This window comes from Pleurodeles waltl, chromosome 3_1, assembly GCF_031143425.1.
Source record: "Pleurodeles waltl isolate 20211129_DDA chromosome 3_1, aPleWal1.hap1.20221129, whole genome shotgun sequence".
NCBI classification, from domain to species: domain Eukaryota; kingdom Metazoa; phylum Chordata; class Amphibia; order Caudata; family Salamandridae; genus Pleurodeles; species Pleurodeles waltl.
The window spans coordinates 186,518,042-186,537,884 of NC_090440.1; the positions used below are offsets into that span (position 1 = coordinate 186,518,042).

The 19,843-nt window shown below is 46.1% G+C and overlaps 1 protein-coding gene across 1 annotated transcript in view; it reads right to left on the reverse strand.

Annotated features, from left to right (window-relative positions):
* The window catches only part of SCAMP2 (secretory carrier membrane protein 2), a 173,325-nt gene that overhangs the window by 40,190 nt on the left and 113,292 nt on the right, over positions 1-19,843 (reverse strand). Inside the window, exon 5 of the mRNA XM_069222145.1 lies at positions 7,537-7,665. Within this exon, the coding sequence (XP_069078246.1) occupies positions 7,537-7,665 (129 nt within the window). The remainder of the gene's footprint in view (positions 1-7,536; positions 7,666-19,843) is intronic.

Sequence of the window (19,843 nt, forward strand, 5' to 3'; positions counted from 1 at the left end):
GGCGCCCTGCCCCACGGTGACTCTAAACTGAGAAAGAGTGGATTGTGGTCACTGTCCGTTCGGGTCCGGACTACCATGTCATCAACCAACTGCCAATATCTAAGGACCATCTATATTTAGTCGATGCAGCTCTTCCCCTGTGAACCAGTGACGTGTGGGTAGCATGCTTATCTGATTTGGTTCTTCTATTTACAGCCCTCAGACCTTGGCCGAGGGTCAGGGCATTAAGTTGAAGGGCAGCCAAGTGCCACTACTTAATGGGGGGCAGCTCCAACCTGGGTATGTGCCAAATGTTATCTTCTTACCTGAAATCGCCCATATGGTCCAGACCAAGGGGTTCAAAGGTGATATTAAAGTCCCCCGCTACAATAAGGGCATGTTTGGAGGGTCTTTCGCCCAGTTGGGTCTCTAGGGACTGCAGGGTCACAGAGCGGTTGGTCCCCCTGCCCCCCCTAGCATAGATGTTAAAAATATCAGTGGCAGTGGGCCCTGTTCCCTTGAGGCTAATACCAAGGATGTCAGGGGTGTCGGTGGGTGGATATCACTTTCACTAAACACTGTAGTGCAATTTTTATCCAAATTAGGAGACCCCCGATGGGCGGTCCGGCTTGCTGGGAGCAGCGGGTATGTGGTAGGTTGCATAGCCGGGTTTATAGGCAGGTTCAATTAGCCAGGTCTCCTGGAAGATACAAATGTCGTACTGGTCGATGAAAAGGTTCCAGTGCGGCAACGAAAGCTTGGATTTTATGCCTGCCACATTCCATGAGACAATCTTTACTTTCTGGCTGGTGGTCTGGGAGTTGGATAGTGGGAGCAGGTTTACCTGGAATTCTGGGGTGACTAGTGTGGTGACGTTGGGGGAAGCGGTAGAGACCGTCCTGTGTGTCTGGTCAGCGATGACCGCTGGGTGACTATTGGTGCAGGCACAATTGTTAGAGCTTATGCTACTATCGACCTGATAGTAGCATAAGCTCTACGTGGGGAGCCTGCACCTCAATCTTGGATGGTCAATCAATCATGGAACAGACACTGTCTTGGTATAGAGCCACTAGGGAGGGTGGCACACAAAGTGGAGTGGGTGACTCGGGTGAAAACTGAATGGTGGACTAAGGCTACTAAGTCGTAGGCTAGCTGCCCGTTTACTAGGAGGAGCTCGATACAATCGGACAGTGAGCTCTGGGAACGGTGTCGCCTGGCCCTAAGAATATCTTTCCTAAGACATCCTCTGCTATGACGAATCCAATGGGTGACTTTGCTAATCAGGGAATCCTCTCCTTCCCTCCCCCCCTGAGAGTTAGATCTAGGTACATTGGTCATTAAGATTTTCCGGGGAGGGAGAGTGGTAGTATTGGGAGAATATGTACTACCAGAGCGACGGCCCTCCCCTAAAGTGCGGGGTGTGGAGTTGGAACTTGTGTTCTCTGGGTTAGTGGGAGAATAGTCAGTTTGCACGCCTGGTGGTGTGCGGGAACCCAATATGCGGGCTCCGACCATAGTCCTAGGGACAGGGTCCTCAAAGGTGTTTGGCGTGATGGAGCATGGTGGGAACAGGTAGAGTCAGAGTTGTAGTATTTGTCTGGGCTGGGGTGGCGGCACTTTCCCTAGCTGTTCTCCCTCTCTCTTCCAAGAGATGCCCCACTGTGACCGTGAGGTCGCCTATTATGCACTTAAGGGCTGCTATTTCTGCCCTGAGTGTTTGTATGCAACCTGCCAAGTCATCGTTTGGGGGAGGGAGGGATGACTGGATATTTGCAAAGCTTTCGGCCCTGGCATGGGCAGGTGAAACTGCGAGATCCTGAATTGTAGGTGGATCGGAGGGACATGATAACAGATGAAAACGATTGGTACAAAAGACAGGTGACGGAGGGGGCTCTATAGCTGGGTTGTGAAGGGAACAGGGGCTGGAGACTGAATCTGCGGGGTTGGGGGGCACTGCGCCAGTCTCGGTCCTCACCCGTACCCTGACTTTGTTAAACATATTGGGTATGCTTCCCTGCTTGCTAGTCAATGATTGCGTTGCAGGGCACGGTTTGGGACTAAATGGCTGGTCGGTGCCGGGTGATGGATTTGATATTTCCCCGCAATCAGCTAGGATGTTATCAATGCGGTCAAGTACTTAGTTACAGCCTGACTTTTTGAAATTTTTCTTGTGTTTTTTCCCCCCTAGCCCCAACCCCAACCCCAACCTTGATTGCTTTTCTTTTGCCCATGTCTGTGGCAGTGTAATGGGACGAGACAGGGGCCCAGGATGATAGTTGAGGGAGGACTAAGGGGGGGACAGAACAATTCTCTGGCAAGTGGGAGCAGGTCATGCACAAGATGGCCGCCTCCTGGGGCCACAAAGCAGTCTGGGATATATTAGTCCCTCTGGTCCTGTTAGCGCTTCCCTCGCTGCGGTATGCCCCCTCGCGCTTTTTAGCGCTCGTTGGATCTGGAAAGTGGGAGCAGGTGATGCACAAGATGGCTGCCTCCTGGGGCCACAAAGCAGTCTGGGATATGTAGTCCCTCTGGTCCTGTTAGCGCGTCCCGTGCTGCGGTATGCCCCCTCACGCTTTATAGTGCTCACTGGATCTGGCAAATGGGAGCAGGTGATGGACAAGATGGCCGCCTCATGGGGCCGCAAAGCAGTCTGGGATATGTAGTCCCTCTGGTCCTGTTAGCGCGCTATGAGTATCATGCTGAGTGAAGTTTGACACAACTTGTTGACTAGAAACGGAAGGAGTGGGAGAGGGGGAAAAACGTAAGCAAATATCCCTGACCAATTGGTCCATAGAGCATTGCCCTTGGATAGGGGATGTGGGTGTCTTGATGCGAAGTTTTGGCATTTTGTGTTTTCGCTTGTTGCGAACAGGTCTATGTTTGGTGTTCCCCACTTTTGAAAGTATTTTTGAAGTACTTGAGGATGAATCTCCCATTCGTGAGTTTGTTGATGATTTCTGCTGAGGGTATCTGCCAACTGATTGTCTATCCCTGGAATGTACTGTGCCAATAGATGAATTTGGTTGTGGATTGCCCATTTCCAAATCTTCTGGGCTAGAAGGGACAGTTGGGATGAATGTGTCCCTCCCTGTTTGTTGAGATAATACATGGTTGTCATGTTGTCTGTTTTGATAAGAACATTCTTCTGTGTGAGAAGAGGTTGAAAAGCTTTGAGTGCTAGAAAGACAGCTAATAACTCCAAGTGGTTTATGTGTAACTGTTTCTGTTTGACATCCCATTGCACTTGAATGTTGTGATTGTTTAGGTGAGCTCCCCAACCAATCATTGATGCATCTGTTGTAATTATGGTCTGAGGCACAGGGTCCTGAAATGACCTCCCTTTGTTTAGATTGGTAGAATTCCACCACTGAAGGGACATATATGTTTGGCGGTCTATCAACACTAGATCTTGGAGTTGACCGTGTGCCAGTGACCATTGTTGTGCAAGGCACTGTTGCAATGGTCGCATGTTTAATCTTGCGTGCAGAACAATTGTAATGCAAGATGCCATCCTTCCTAGTATTTTCATGATAAATCTTACAGTGTATTGTTGATTTGGTTGTATTTGTGGAATTAGGTTTTGAAAAGCTTTTATCCTCTGTGTGTTTGGACATGCTAGAGCTTGTTGAGTATTTAGTACTGCCCCTAAATACGGTTGTATTTGTGCTGGTTGAAGGTGTGATTTCTTGTAATTTATTGAGAAACCTAGTGTGTGTAAGGTTTGTGTTACAGAACGTGTATGATTTTGGCATGGTGTACGACTGCTTGATTTTATTAGCCAATGATCTAGATATGGAAAGACATGTATATGTTGTCTTCTTAGGTAAGCTGCCACTACTGCCAAGTACTTTGTGAATACTCTTGGCGCTGTTGTTATTCCGAAGGGTAACACCTTGAATTGGTAGTGTTTTCCTTGAATGACAAACAAGAGATATTTTCTGTGGGCAGGATGGATGGGTAAAATACGCATCCTTGAGGTCCAATGCTGTCATAAAATCTTGTTTTTGTAGAAGTAGAATGCCATCCAGTAAAGTTACCATGTGAAAATGTTCTGACAGGACGTAAAGATTGAGGGTCCTGAGGTCTAATATTGGCCTGAGGGTGCCATCTTTTTTTGGAATTAGAAAGTATAGTGAATAAACTCATGTTCCTATCTAAGACTGTGGAACTAATTCTATTGCTTGTTTGATTAGTAGAGATTGGACCTCTTTTTGTAACAGAAGTGTGTGTTCTGTGGTTAGTTTGTGAAATTTTGGTTGTATATCTGGAGGGGTGTTTATCAATTCTAGGCAATAACCATTGCGGATAATTGATAGTACCCAGTTGTCCGTGGTAATATTTTGCCAATTTGTGTGGAACTGTTGTAGTCTTCCCCCCACGGGAGAGGTGTGGAGTGGAAGGGAATGAGGGAAGTCAGTGTTTTGGGTGTGTTGCAGGCTGCTTAGAGGTCTGGAATTTACCTCTATTTCTGGAGTATTGTCCTCTGTATGTGCCTCTAAAACTACCACGTTGGTACTGTGTTTGGTAGGCTGGTTTTGTTTGAGAGGTTGATGCCTCGGAGGTCTGTGGTCTGAAACCACTTCGAAACTGAGGCTTACGAAATGACCCCCTATATGGTGTAGAATAGAGTGCACCCATTGCTTTTGCTGTGTCGGAGTCTTTTCGTAGTTTCTCAATTACTGTGTCTACCTCTGGCCCAAAAAGATGTTTTTTTGTCAAAAGGCATGTTTAAGACAGCCTGCTGGATTTCTGGTTTAAATCCTGAAGACCAGAGCCATGCATGTCTACGTATAGTGACCGCTGTGTTGACACTCCTAGCAGCGGTGTCTGCTGCATCAAGGGCAGATCTTATTTGGTTGTTTGTGATGGCTTGCCCTTCCTCCACTACTTGTTGAGCCCTTTTTTGGTGTTCTTTGGGGAGATGCTGTATTATCTTATCTCGTCCCAATGGGCTCTGTCATAACGAGCTAATAGTGCTTGTGAGTTGGCTATCCTCCATTGGTTTGCTGCTTGGGACGCACCTCTTTTTCCCGCATCGCATTTCCTGCTCTCTTTATCGGGGGGGGGTGCATCTCCTGAGGACTGACTATTTGCCCTCTTCCTGGCAGCACTAACTACAACAAAATCAGGTGGTACCTGATGGGTGATATAATCAGGGTCAGATGGTGCAGGTTTGTAATTCTTTTCTATGGTAGGTGTTATAATGCGTGCCTTTACTGGTTCATTAAAAATCTGATCTGCATGTTATATCATGGCTGGGAGCATTGGGAGGCATTGGTACCTTGAAAGAGTTGAGGATAAAGTGTTGAATACAAAATCCTCTTCTAGTGGCTCTGTATGCATGGTAACTCCATGATAGGCTGCAGCCCTAGCTATGATCTGGTTATATACAGTACTATCCTCGGGTGGGGATGGTTTAGAGGGGTAGCTGTCCGGATCATTGCTTGGGATGGGATCAGGGTTATAAAGATCCTATGGATCCATAGTGTCCAGTTGTGAATCATATGAGTGGGCGAATGCATTGGTGTAGGACTGGTGGGAGGAAAGGTAGGTAGGTGTGGAGAATGAGGAGGAGAATGAGTAGGAGAAGACTGAGGAGGTGGTGGTTTCTCCTTCTGTTTTAGCACTCTAGCTGGAGGCTGCATAGTGTCCAATTCCTCCTGAAATGCTAGCTTCCTCTTTGTTTTTAAAGGAGGTGCTATGAGAATTCTCCCAGTTTCTCTATGGATGTGGATCCTGGTTTGTCTTTCATCCATAATTTGCAGTATTGGTACTACCTCTAACTCCTCTTCAGAGGTTTTGTGGCTTTAAGTCTTTTCGAAAGTCTATGCTCCTCTGTATATGTTGACTTTTTCGGCTCCAAAGCGTGTTTTTTCAGGATCGAAAAAGATGAGGACGAGGAAGGTTTTGGCTCCGAAACGTGTTTTCTTATTTTTGACTCCGAAAATTGAGGTTTACTGGAGTCTGAAACAGAGCTTTTTGTTGTTTCCGAGGTTTTCGGAGGAGTGGCCTTTTTCGGTGCCGAACTGGGGGGGGGGGGGGGGGGGTCGGTCACCAACAGTATTTTCGGGCCGAGCCATGGCCTTCCGGCAGTGGCGTGCCCAAGGTCTTTTGTTTTTTCTTTTGTGAGGGTGCAGGGGCAGATGTACTTACATGTTGTCCTGCTGTGACTGGTCTGTCTTCCTCTGATTCCTGCTCAGACTCCGAATCTCTGACAGAGACTGCTGTCTGCATTAATTCTTCCTCTTCTACGTCAAAATGTTACCCGCTTTTCGATGCCATTTCGAGCCTTCTCGCTCTTCTGTCTCTTAAAATCTTTTTCGATCGGAAGGATCGACAGGCCTCGCAGTTTTCTTCCCGATGGTCTGGAGAAAGGCAGAGGTTGCAAACCAGATGCTGGTCTGTATATGGGTACTTCACGTGGCACCAAGGACAAAATCGGAATGGAGTCTGATCCATGAGGCTCTCCACGCGGTCGCCCGAATAGACCAGAGTTGTGCATGCGCGCCCCGAAGGGCGAACAAAGTTGTTTTCCTGACGGTACTCCTGTGTAGATGGAAAATTATTAACCCGATCGATACAATACCGTTGAAAAGAGAGTTTTACAAAGTTTTCCAAATCGAAATATCAGAGCGAGAGGAAACACGTTCGAACCAGACGGCGGAAAGAAAACAATCTAACAATGGAGTCGATGCCCATGCGCAATGGAACCGAAGAGGAGGAGTCACTCGATCCTGTGACTCGAAAAACACTTCTTCGAAGAAAAACAACTTTTAACACTCCGAGCCCAACACTAGATGGTGGACTAATGCACAGTATGTGTATCTGCAGCTACATATGCCATTGAACATACATACATACATCTTTACTCCAGTTGGGGGACTGCCTATAAGTTGTGTTACTATAATAAAGTACCTTTATTTTTGTAACACTGTGGGGTTCCTTTCATGTGGGATAAGTTGCTGTGTGACTATTGTGGTTGTAGAAGCTTTGCATGTCTCCTAGATAAGTCTTGGCTGCTCATCCACAGCTACATCTAAAGAGCCCTAGCTTCCTAGACACTGTCTTCATTGACTAATAGGGATTGCCTGGACCTGGTATAAGGTCCCAACACCATAGGTGTCCACCACACACCAGGCCAGGTTCCTACACCATCTCCCAAAAAGAAGTCCCTGTGCGCCCCCCACCGGAAACCACCCGTTCAAATTAAGGTTATTTGATGTGTAAACTCCTTTGATACAGCGGTCAACAAATCAGTGCTTGTAGTAGGTTACCTGACAAAAGCCACAGGCTTAAACATTCAATGGCAGGTGTAGTGGCAGGTAAGTGTGAAAAGAGTGCTGTCACCATGCACATGGGATAGTGGTGAGAACATGACAAGACTCCGCCATAGTGGAGGAGCCGCCCCTGCTTATTATAATTCCTTGAACCAAGAGCATTCTTGTTTAACCAGTAAGGTGTGATTACAATATTTTACAGCATTGAAGTCAGTGGGCAGAGACTCCCAAAATACCGTCTGGAAATGGCAACTTGGATAACAGACAGAGAAGTACTTACGCATCCACAGGTAGTAAAGCATTTTGCATGTCTGCTGGTAATCTGCTGGAATATCTGCTGCAAAGTCCTGATAGAAACAAGGCTTGATGGGGCATTTTGGGGGAAGCGGTGGCCAGTTGTTCTGTCTCACTATTTACCAAGAGAAAAGGAAGAGGATCAGAACATAAATTGGAGAAAAAAAATTATAAGAGCAAAACATTATGTTTCAGTGAGAAAATCTGAATGGGAAAATGTTCACTTAAAAAAAATATTTTCAGGCAAAAAATAACTGAAATTTGGCCTTTTGCAGTAAATCTTAACTACCCACCCATCCCACCAACAAACTGCTCATGACTTCACATGTCACAGAAGGCATCACCAAAAGCATGACTGGCAGCATCAGTCATATCACCTCAATATCAATGAATGACACTGTGCAATCTCACAAAAGGCTAACCAGACATTGTGCCTCCTTATGAGCTCTTTGATACAAAAGACAACCTTCTGAAACAACCTTCATTATGTTACAGGTTTGCAGACTTCTGTCTTTTTCAAGGAACCATGTTTCTGTAGGTGTATGGGTGTGGGTTGGGGTGGGGGGGATCCTGAAAAAAAGAACAAGGGGGTCGTGGCTCCATTAGCTACAAAAAGAAAGTGGTTCCCTGGACTCTTATGCAGCACTATCATCCCCAGCCGGCTAAAAGCCGATATCCCTGTGACACAATTACACTGTGTGTATCGTCCAGGCTGCACAGTATCATGATTGGAGCTCTCTTAAAGGGAGTTTCTGTTTCCTTCTTGTGCGAAGTTCAAGAATGCAGTGCACATAACATCTAATAAGGCGTGCCGACAGATAGTCGTGACAGGCTAGTATGTGGGTTTTGTTGCGGGCTCAAGAGAGTGAAAGAGGCAATTAAGAGGATTTCTGTGGTTTGACCATCCACTGTGCTGCAGCAATGCTGGCCAGCGTATACGCTCTTTTGACCCAATTGTACCATTATAACAGGCAGGGGTGACTGACGATGCAACTGCTGAAGAACCGTTGAAGAGTACCAAGTAAAAGACCATGTGAACTCACCACAGCAGTCACAGGACAGGGCCTGAAGTCAAAGCTCACAGCCCAATGCACATGGGGTTTGGCTGTGCACTGCTGTTTTAGTGGGACAGAGACTGGTTCAAGACATGACCAGTGGCCAGCACTGCATCCTGAGGCCAGTGCACAAAGCCTTCCGCCAGGTGCAGCTGGTATAGTGGCCTCGCACAGCTAGTTCTGTGGTACGTGGCTGGAGCAGGGCCTTTTCCAGGACCAATACCGGTGCACGTAACTTACTGGGTGCAGCCTTTGGCCATGTACTGGTGGTTCAGTGGATAATACAGGGACTGGCTGCAGGCATTTTCTCTGTAGTACATAGCAAGGCTGAAGGTTAAGAGGATAGCACACAGCTTTCTCAAGTGCTTTGGCACTAAGCAGCAGTCTCCGGTTGCAAAGTCTGTTTTGTAGCAAGGCCCTGTGGCAGCCCTCGTACCAAAAAAACTGAAATAAATCCTTTGGCCATGCTGCGTGGGCTCGGGCATAGGCTTGTAGCCATGACCTGCACTAGCACCTGTACCACAAAGATATCTGTGCACAGCCTTCAGTCTTGAGCATTGAGCTATGAGCTCAAGTGCCTGGCCTACAGCAAGACCCTGCACCATCCCCTATGAAACAGACCTTGACAGTAAACAGCCTTTGGTGAAAGTACTGTGGGCTGGCCTAAAGAAGGCCTTTCGGTAGTCCTAGTGCCTCAGAGCCAGGTACGCATGGCCTTTAGCCAAGTGCAGAAAGTCCTGGGTTTTGGCAGCCTTCCTAAGCCGAACAAGCTGCGGATGTCCCAAACTGTGCACAACAGGCCTGGGCCTGGAGACGGACTATAGACCAAGATCCTGTCCCACCCAAGGACCTACGCAGCAAGCTGTGAGTGCTCCGACTGCAGCAACCCCCATCCCAACTAAGCACAGCTTTCAGACATATATAGCAGGTAAGTGGTTAGCGCAGAAGCCTCAGGGTAGATAGAAGGCCTTGACTATGGCATGACCGACTACCTTGCCCAGAGCTAGCCCACAGTGCTCACTACACACTCAAATGCTCCCTCCTTCCACCCCACCCTCCAATAAAGGAAAAATGAAGAAAAAAAAAATCTGCTAAGCAGCGTCCAAGTCCTCGAACCAGAGCGTGCAAACTCTGACAAAAAAGGGGGCTTTTGCATACTTGTGGGGGTTGCAGTTGCTCCTCTGTAACACCAACATCCTCCCTGGTCAAGGTATGCTCCCCTAACCTCTAATAAACCCTTATCCTTTAATGGACCACACAACCCAACAACCCCAATAACATACTGGTTTGGGGAAGAGAGAGATTTGGAAGGGCCATTGTTCATGCTCTTCCTAACATACACACAAACTCTAAAAAACGAACGTGCCCTTGTAACAGCCCTAATTCAGGGTTGTACCTACACACCTTATGAGGATATCCTCTATTGTGGGTAGGTCCTTAGTCACTGTGTTCCACCGATAAAGCCAAATAGGCATTTTCTAAAAGGAAAGGGATGGCCGCCACCTTTTCCCCCGGTGTCATGCTTCATCATCGGCCATTCCATGCTTGCCAAAGCACACTCTAATGGCGGGCGAATTGCTAATTGATTTTGTTTATTTTTCAAATGTGCACCCTCAGACTGTCCTCAAAATAATGGTCAACCAGTCAAAGTCCATAGAATGCCTTATTCTAACACACGTCTAAAAAAATAAAACACTAAACATTTATTTTACACCAGACCCTACCCTGGGTAAAAATACTAATTTCATGGCAGGTTTGCTGTAATTGCTTTCAGCTGGGTTTGCTGTTATGAAGACAAAAAAAATCCTCTAGAATAAAAATAAAAAGTGCCTTTTTCTTTGGATACTCCCTTAAGTTTTTTGATCAGCACAAAACCTGACAGATCGAAATTAAGCCAGAAGACCGCCAGCAGATCTCCGGCATCACCATAGTCAGTGCGGTGGAGTCCATGGCGGTCCTGACCGAGGCGGCCACTGATGGATATCCCAGCATTGGGACCGCCATGGCTATTACGACCTGCAGAACAGCCAAGCTTTCAATGGCAGGTAAGGGCCCAAAACGCGGGCTACAGAGGGTAAGGCCCCATGGACGGTGAGGCAGGGGCCAATGTAGGCCACCAAAAGATTTGGAGCTTGGGGGTGCACTGTGGTGCATGGGCACAGTTCGCCCGTTGTGCTGACAGGTAGGGATGCATGGCCGGCAGTAGCTCCATAATACTATCCTCTACCTCCCCCAGTCAGTCACGCCAGCTCTTTGGGGGAACTTCTAATCCGGCAGTCTTGGCACCGTCACCCTGGCACCATTCTAAAGGCCACCACCATGGTGGCCCGGCGGTCCGACCACCAAACTTGTAATGAGGCCCGTAGTCATTACTACACATTCACTATTGTCAATACAGTCAAGTTTTTTTGGTTTAGTAATTAAAAATATAACAATTTCGCTGCTTAAAAACATAAAATATTACAATTTATCAAATAAAATAATACATCCTAGCAAACAGTGCAGCCAATCATTTTAACCTAAGATTGCATGATTATATCACAGTATATCTTAAAATAAATTCGTTTTAAAACAGGGGGAGTGTTTGTACAAATACGCAAAACCAATGTAAACTTGTAATCGGCCGCCTATTCCACCAAAAGCAGTTTAGTGCATTTAAGTTTTGGCAGCGAGCTGACCATGATAATATCACATTCAATCGGCATCCCCAGGAGTCATTAAGTGGAACAACCTGATTGATTACAACTAGCACAATTTTTGCAAGCACACAAGACCAATTCTGACTTGCGTTCAACCGCGAGTTTGACAGTGATCATCCGTGGGGAGTCAGTTCTTTTTAATGATGGTTGACACTTTCCCTTTTCCCAGTGTTATGTTCATACAATATTAACCAGATTTGTTTGATTGGGGCCATTGCCAGAAATTTATCAAATGTACAGTTTAACTGCGGGTTTCCAGGATTAAGGCATGCTATTATGCATTCCCTACAGGTGTGGCTGGCACTGTCGTTGAAGCTTTACCTTAATAGTTGTGAGCGAAGCTTGTGGAGCTTGCGATAGATGCAGATCAAATTAATGAGATTCTCTTTTTTTCCTTTGCAAAGTCTACATGATGTTGGACCAGCATGTTCTCAGATAGGTTGGTTTGCTAGTGTTGGTATGTTACCCATGCACGGGATCTTAAGTGTGCGCTTTGTGTGGGCTGAAAAGGTGACTGCCAGATAAGGTCCTTGTGCCAGAGTGTCACAGAATTTAATTACTATCCATGCATGAGAGCGGGGGCTGAATTTTTCTTTTGTCTTCTAGTCAAGATTGCAGCTTTACCGGCATGTAGATCGCCTTTTTGAAGGCGTTGTACCACACACTTGCGGCTCATAGTTAGGTCAGGCACAATTGTTTAAGGGAGGCATTTAGATATTTATGGTATTCCGACCGGTGATCTCTTTGAAGAGCTGACCATGACGTGCTGTTTACTGTGGAATCTTGATCTCGACTGATTTTATACCAACTTTTTATTGTTGTTGATCTTCCGCCTGATCTTGCTTTATTAGCCCAAATTCAAGCCAGTGTGATACAACTAGTCGGAGTGCCTTGCCACACGCCGGGGTTGTGGATTAGATTTACAACACAACCCAACCGAATTGAATTTAACCACTTCTTCTTGATTTGTCATAGCTATAAAAGCTGCTCTTTGTAAATGCTGTATACAAGCGTCTACAACTGTATATCATCGCTCATATTGACGCCAACTACTGTGTCATTTACTGTATTAACAGGTCTATTGCAATTAGGTTTCTCTACCTGGAAATGGCTATTAAGCTCCCATTACCCAGGGTAGATTATCCGTTATTGCGAACACATTGTCTTCCTTTGTATTTCTTGTTTTTAATCCTATGTATTTAGTATTATCTATGATTTTCTAGAAACATTTTTGTTGTATATTTCTCAGAAAACCCCCACAAATTAATGTATTACTCATTTTTTGTGTGTATGACAATCATGTAAACGATATTTATAAAAGTAAATCATATATGCAAAATAATGCGTTGCTACCAGTCCTTGCTTTTGCAGTACAACACTGTCTCTACACGAATCTTAAATAAAACGTTATAATTACTCCTGATTAGTTCTTTAAGGGTGCCTTGCACCATTAAGGCTTCAAACAATAAGTCGTCCTCTGTTCAAATCATCCTTGATTTTTCTTGCAATGAACCTTGTTCCTTTGCTGTTCCTTTATGAGTGATGCGCACTGGGGCAGGTTGAACACTCACCTAAAGGTGTAAGCCTGTATTTTATCTTCTATTGCATCATCCTGTCCTTTGATGGGCACGCTAGCATTTGTGATGGTTGGTAGTAGTTTGGTGGAGAGGACTTAAAAGTGGTTGAAAGGATAGCCCAGCCAGTTTTTTGCCAGGCATGGATAGCGCAAGCTCCCTCATCGCTATGTATTGTTTTAGTGGAAAACTTTCCTCTGGAATTGAGGTATAACTCCAAGTATTTGAAATTAGATACTGTTTCCAGTCTGGCATCGTTTAAAATTATCGCAGCAGTCTGTCCGGATCGGCTTCCTATGGACATGGTTTTTGTCACATTAATCTCCAGATGGTTGGTTCTCATGTACTGTGCCAGGAGGTTAACTGATCTTTGTAGGCCTACTTTACTTGATCTAAAATCCACAATGTAATCTGCATATGATAGATGGGTGAGACAGAGGGGACCCAACCGAGCAGTATGGGCATTTTCCTGATGCAAGCCAGGTGATGGGAGTGCCATAGAGGTGGAAAAGATGAGGCGCTAACGCACATTCCTGCTTTAGTCCTTGGTAGGTCGTGATCTTCCTGGATATTCTGGTGCCACCCCTGATTTTTATTTTAATCCAGGTTTCAGAGTATAGTAATTGGATTGCTCGAAGCAGTTTATTGTTAATACTGGTTACTTTTTAAATGCATTTCAGATCCTGCAAGTTCTGTTCACTATTCTCTGGCCCTTTCCTTAACGTATTCTCTCAAATCCTACTTCTCCCACCCACCCTGGGCCCTGCACCAGGCTCCTCAATCTCATCCACTTTCATTTTAGCGGCGGGCAGACACCCATATTGATATTCATGGTTCAAAAGGCAGCCCTGCCGTTTTCAGTACTTGCATAAGCAGAGAGGGAAATGACAGAAAATAGCTTCGGAGCCTCGCAGTGGGAAAATAATTGTTGTAAGCTTTCCAGTGTCCCAATGTCTCGGGCATCACTCGTAAGGCAGTGGACACATTCCTGAACCAAAGCGAAGCCCGGAAAGTGCCGGCTGATGTAACATTCCTGACTGACTGCAGCCAGTCATAAGAGTCTAAATAAAGGCAAAGTCTGATCAAAAGGCTGATCAGAACTGCTTCAATAACCTGGGTTGTCAGTCCAACTGGCTACCCATTAGTCTATCCGACTAACTTTTAAAAAATATATATCTTTATTGCATTTTAAAGAAACCTAGTACAATTCACAGTGATCACACATAAGTGGGTATTCGATATGCGAGTCTGTGGTCCCCTGATATCTGTACACCAGGGTCTCCCCCACCCCGTATCCTACCCTGATCTGCAAGAATCAAACTCTCAGTCTGGTGGGAATCCAGTAGCAATAATGTGTGAGACAGTTACACTAATATTTGCTTCCCTCCTCAGTCATCTATTCACATTACATGAACTCAGCCTATCTATGTATGCAGCACTGAGATAAGACCTTTTGAATCAGCAATAAGGAGAAAAGAACTCCAGAGGGAAAAAACAATACAGAGATATACTAAAACGATTCAACAAACAATCATTCCCTATCCCCCCCCCTCCATGTGTGCGAGTACGGCTGTGGCTTGTATCGCACACCTGCTGTCTCAGTAGGCCATAACAGCTTATAGTGAGATGGCCCCTATGCAGCTTATCATGCTTCTTCTCTGCCCGAATTAGATGCTTGGGTCATTAACTGCTCTGATGATTTGCTTTTTGGAGGGGGCGGCGGGGACGGAGGTTGGGTCGCAGGTGCACAACGTTTAGCGGAAAGGAATGATATGCATTCAAGGGGGCTGGCCCAGTGAGCTGACCTCAAGCTTATATGAATATGTATCGCAGTGTCTTTACAGAGTCAGGTCCATCCCCTCTGGTATGCCGTCATTCCTGGACCACAAGCTCCGCAGATGTCCACTGATATACATCCGCCCTCCAGTGGGGAAGCTATGCCAGACTTCCAAGCCATATAGTGATACAACGTTTAAGCAAGATCAGCGCCAGATTCTGGAATCGTAAAAAGTCCTTAGTCTTTTTAGTAATTTGCCCATGTAGGCACCAGAGCGGTTCAAGTGGGAGCAAGCAGCCTGTTACTTTAGATATGGCAGTCAGTCCCCGTTCCCTAGGAGGGTGTATTATAGGGCAGGCCCACACCATATGAAAGAAGTCGACATCATCTGATTTGTATCTCGGCCAGGTGTTAGGGGTTCCTAGGAACATCTTAAACAGTCTATGTGTGGTAAGATATGCATGGTGTAAATAACAGATCTGTATAAGGCGAAATTGCGCGTTTCACGTCACTAGTTTGACTGCTTGTAGGCATTGGGTCCACTGCTTGTAAAGACCCTACCAAGTACCTGTGTCTACTACCACTCTCTGAGCTGTGCCCGGTCCCCTACAGCAGAGCTCCTCAGCGCGGCATACAAGTGAGTTATAGCGTATGTGGTGCTTCCATCTGTTAGTACTGCTTCTAAAGGTAGCTCTACAGGAGGCTGCTTCAGATCAGAACCCCCAAGTCCGCTGCCACACGCCCCATAATGCGGAGTATTACAGAAACTGTTCTGGGCCCAAGCTGTGATCTAGTGCCAAAGTATGAAAGGCACAGAACCCATCCTCCGAGACCACGTCGGCCAAACCTCGATGCCCACTTCTTCCCAGTCCTGGACCTGGTGCATGGTCCTCAGCCCTGCACATTCTGGCACGGTCCAAATTGTGAGATTCGAAGCATAGGGCATACCACTCCGCCCTGCATACGCGTAGGTTCTCCATATGCATAACGCCGTCTTCAAGAGCACACTATTCGTGGCACTGGGGTTGGGGGCTGTATCAATGGCCGTCCTAATTCTTCTTGTATGTTGGCATATTCAACGGTCGGCAACTGTAATTATGCAGCTGCAAAATATTGTTCATAATCAGGGGGTCCCAGGCTACCCTCATCCAGTGGGGCAAATAGTTTACGTATGGCCACCTGCCATCACCCCAGATCAAGGCTCTCAATATGTTTCATAGATGCCTAAAGAAAGCTCAACTAATAATCAGCGAGAGGGTCGTAAAAAAGTATAAAAAATTCATGGTTGGGCCAACATCTTTGCAATGGCTATTTTGCCCTAGGGAGATAAGGGTAATTTGTTCCAGAAAGGGAGGGAGAGGCGAATCTCAGCCACTGCCTTACCAAAGTTCCCCTCCAAGAGGTTGAGTGGGTCATAACAGACCTGTACTCCCAAGTATTTAATGGAATCAAATTGCCAAGTCAATTCCATATGTGGACGTGCATCACACCTGTCCTCCGGGATATACACTAATGGGAACAAACAGGACTTATCCCAATTAACATGGAGACCAACCAGACAAGGACCTGAGCGTTGTTAACATTGTCACGAGCTCTGGTAATACCCTATGGTCTGCCCTCAAATAGATGAAAGCGTCATCAGCATATAGAGACACTATATGGGGTCGATCAAGCACCACAAGGCCCCACTGGGGAGCCCGCGAATGTAGCATACATGGTAGAGGCTCCATCAGCAGGGTGAACTCCAGCGGGAAGAGCAGACAACCCTGTCGGGTGCCTCTCTCTACTGGAAAAGGTTGGGAAATCATGCCCCTGTCCGCACCCTCGCAACCGGGTTAGTGTATAGTATCGCCACCCAATGCAGAAAGGATGGTTAAAACCCATCTGTTGAAGTACTGACGTCCACTACGGCTAGCCCAAGGTATCGAACGCTTTCTGGATGTCAAGAGAGGCGTCCCAGCCCTTCGCTCCAGTACGTTCCGCCAAATCCATAACATGGAAGAGGCGCTGCAGGTTTATAAAAGTATTACAGCTGGAGAGGAACACGTTTTGGTCTGGGTGAACTAGGGAGTTGTCAAGCAGTCGACCAATAATTTCCCGAGCACTTTATAATCAAGATTGAGGAGAGAAAGGGATCTAGAAGATTTCACATCCAAGGAATCGCATTCCACTTTAGGGAGGGCCAACATGATCGCTTCCCACAGTGCACCTTCATAAACGTTGAGGACACAGCGTGTTAGTGTGATAGTGGGCATAAAGCTCTATCAGGAACCCATCAGTGCCCGGAACCTTCCCTTAGGCTACCGGAGTTATTGTCTCCTGTATGTTCTCTAATGTTATTGGGTTTTGTAGTTCATGCCGTTGTAGCGGGTTAATTGGGACAGTGTGTACTTGTGCTAGGTAGGTAGTGACTGTGGCAGAATCGGTCTCCTGGGACTGTGTATAGCTCCCTATAGCAGACCCCACCAGCTTTTGTGATTTTGCAAATTGTGATTTAATAGCGAAATTTGAGAAGCCACGCGATGTCCGCTATTTTTCAGTCATCTGCTGCGATAAAACATGTTTGTTTTGCTGTAGCTGACCTCCTGCCCTGAGACGGGATAATCTACCATCTCAGAGCCACTGAGACAGCAAAAGAGAGGCAACAACCTTACATCCCCCCCTCCCTTCAAACATGTATACAAACAAACTTTTGCTTTTAAACATAGTGGACGGACCACAGTTACAACATATTGAATCCAGTAACACTTAGACCACCCTGAATACCTGAGCTACAGTGGAAACACTTCTGAAATGCTAAGCCACTTCATACAATTCAGTTTCAGGACGTTCTACATCTTCTTTCTATTTTATTTTTGTGTTTTTAGGAGCACTTATTGGTTGCCTTGCTTTTAATATACCTGCATGTCTGAAGCTTTAAAGCAGTTGTATGGCTCAGGTACTACAAGCTTTCAGAATGATATCTTTTAATTGAGGTCAGTTTAGTGTTAAGCATAATTTCTGATAAGTATCATTATAACATGTTAACAGGCAAATGTTCCTGGAATTTCAGTGGTTATTATTTCCATTTGAAAGCGAGGCTAAGAGTATGGTTAAACAAGAACAAGCTCATTAGCAAAAACTCAAAGGAAGTACTGTAGTGTATTACTACATTTGCGCTGTCAGATTTTAATTGTATTTGCATTTTACTTACCTCTTATCAGCTCTCCCTGTGGTGATTAGGACAGCATACACCATGTTTTTTTCCTACAGATTCCCATTTTATCAGAACATAACTATGAAATGTCACTAAAATGTACCTCAAAAATGTAGCAAAAAAATGCATTAGTCTGCTGAAAAAATTCCCTTTTTTGCAGCAAAATTTCCCAATCCATGCCGCAATATCCTAGGGGCTCTGCTATAGTACACCTCGAATACACCATTAATGTCCTCCTGGGCGTTCACGACCTGTCCTGTCAGTAATCGGACTACAGTGATCGGATGTTTTGCATTTTCCGATCGTAGCAACCACGTGAGTAGGGGACCCGCTCTGAACCCGTGCTCATTTTGCAACTGAGTGTGTTCTTTATAAACAATGGTGGACAGTCTAGTAAGCAGTTGACTATACTCCTTGCTCGAAGAGGAAAAAACTGGGTATTGACCTCGAACAGATAGGCAGCACTCAAGTTCCAATTCACCAAATTGAATTTCTGCAGCTACCACATCAGCGCTCAATCCCTTTCGCACTCCATAGGCCGTTTTCATCAATAACCCACAAGGTACAACTTTAAATGCATCCCACTCAACCATTACATTACGGGGACCTCTGCGACTGGCATTAAGTGATTGGAGAGGGTGCGCTGCTTTCGGACATCGAGCTGCTCCTCCCCTTTCAGTTACTGGCATGCGTGACCGCCATTTTGTACAGTAGCAAGAAGATGCGCTCTGCCTGGGAGCTCTGGACCACGAGGCGCTAGGGGGATTTTGGCACAGGTGCCAGTGTCCCTCACTGATTGTCACACATCAAACTCTGCTCTCTGGAAGAAGAGCATAAGAATGGTGAGCGATCTCTCTACTTTGAGAACCATTATCAATTGTGAAATAGCAATATGGCGAAACCCTGAGCTTGGGATGTGCCTACCATTTAGGTGCTGTCTTGCCCTGACCACTTGTGAATTTACTTTGGGGAGCTTGGTACTAATCTGATATTCATGATTGTTTCTACTCCACTCTACAACGTGGGACATAACTGCTGTTGAACACTCACCTCTGTGCCTTGGGACTGATCGGGTGCTTGAGGTTGCTGGTTTCCCCTCCCCTTCTTTGTTAGTTGCTTTGCTGGCCCTCATTGGGGAAAGGTGACTTGTACCATCCTGTGATACTTGGCGCCCCCCCATATTTTGAGGCACCTACTGGAAGCACGCACTCTCAGACGTATTGGATTGGGGGAGATTCTACCTAATATACGTTGAATATTTGGTGAGAGTTCATCCCTCTTCTATTGTCATGTCATAGTGCACATGAGGTATGCACGTGTGCAGCGGATCTAGACTGGAGAGGACGAGGACCCACCACCACCCAGTTTTGTTTCCCCAATGGTGAGGAAACAGGTGAGGTGGTGAGTGTCTTCTCCACCTCTGTGCTCCCGACACTGTACACACCATGATGGTGTGCCCCAAGAACTCTAGGCCAGGGGACGTTCAACAGACTCCTGCCTGGCCTGAGTTGGAGACGCCTGTGGCAGGATCGACTTCCAATCCAGATTGTGTAATACAGAATAATAATGCTACATTTGCTGAACTACTTGCAGCTGTACAGGGCCTACAGATGCCATTACAACTAAAACTAGATACCTTGATCATAGATATGTGGCACACGCATGAAGGGCACAACAAGTTAAGAGCACGAGTGTCTGCCCATGAAACAACCATAAATGAAATGCAACTGGTAGTGTCTGAGATCCAGACAATGCTGAAGAACCTATGACGGGAAGTGGATGTTTTGTAGCGAAGGGCCGAAAACATAGAGGGCCGATCTTGGCGAAACAAGATAAGGGTAGTGGGGTCTAGCTGAGAAGATTGAAGGCCTGAGCATGGATCTTTTTCTACAACAGTAGCTGTCACAAACCGTATTGGGGTGACAAGACACCAACCTTTTTTTTTTTTCAGTAGAACACGCTTATCGAGTACCAGCCAGACCACCACTGCCT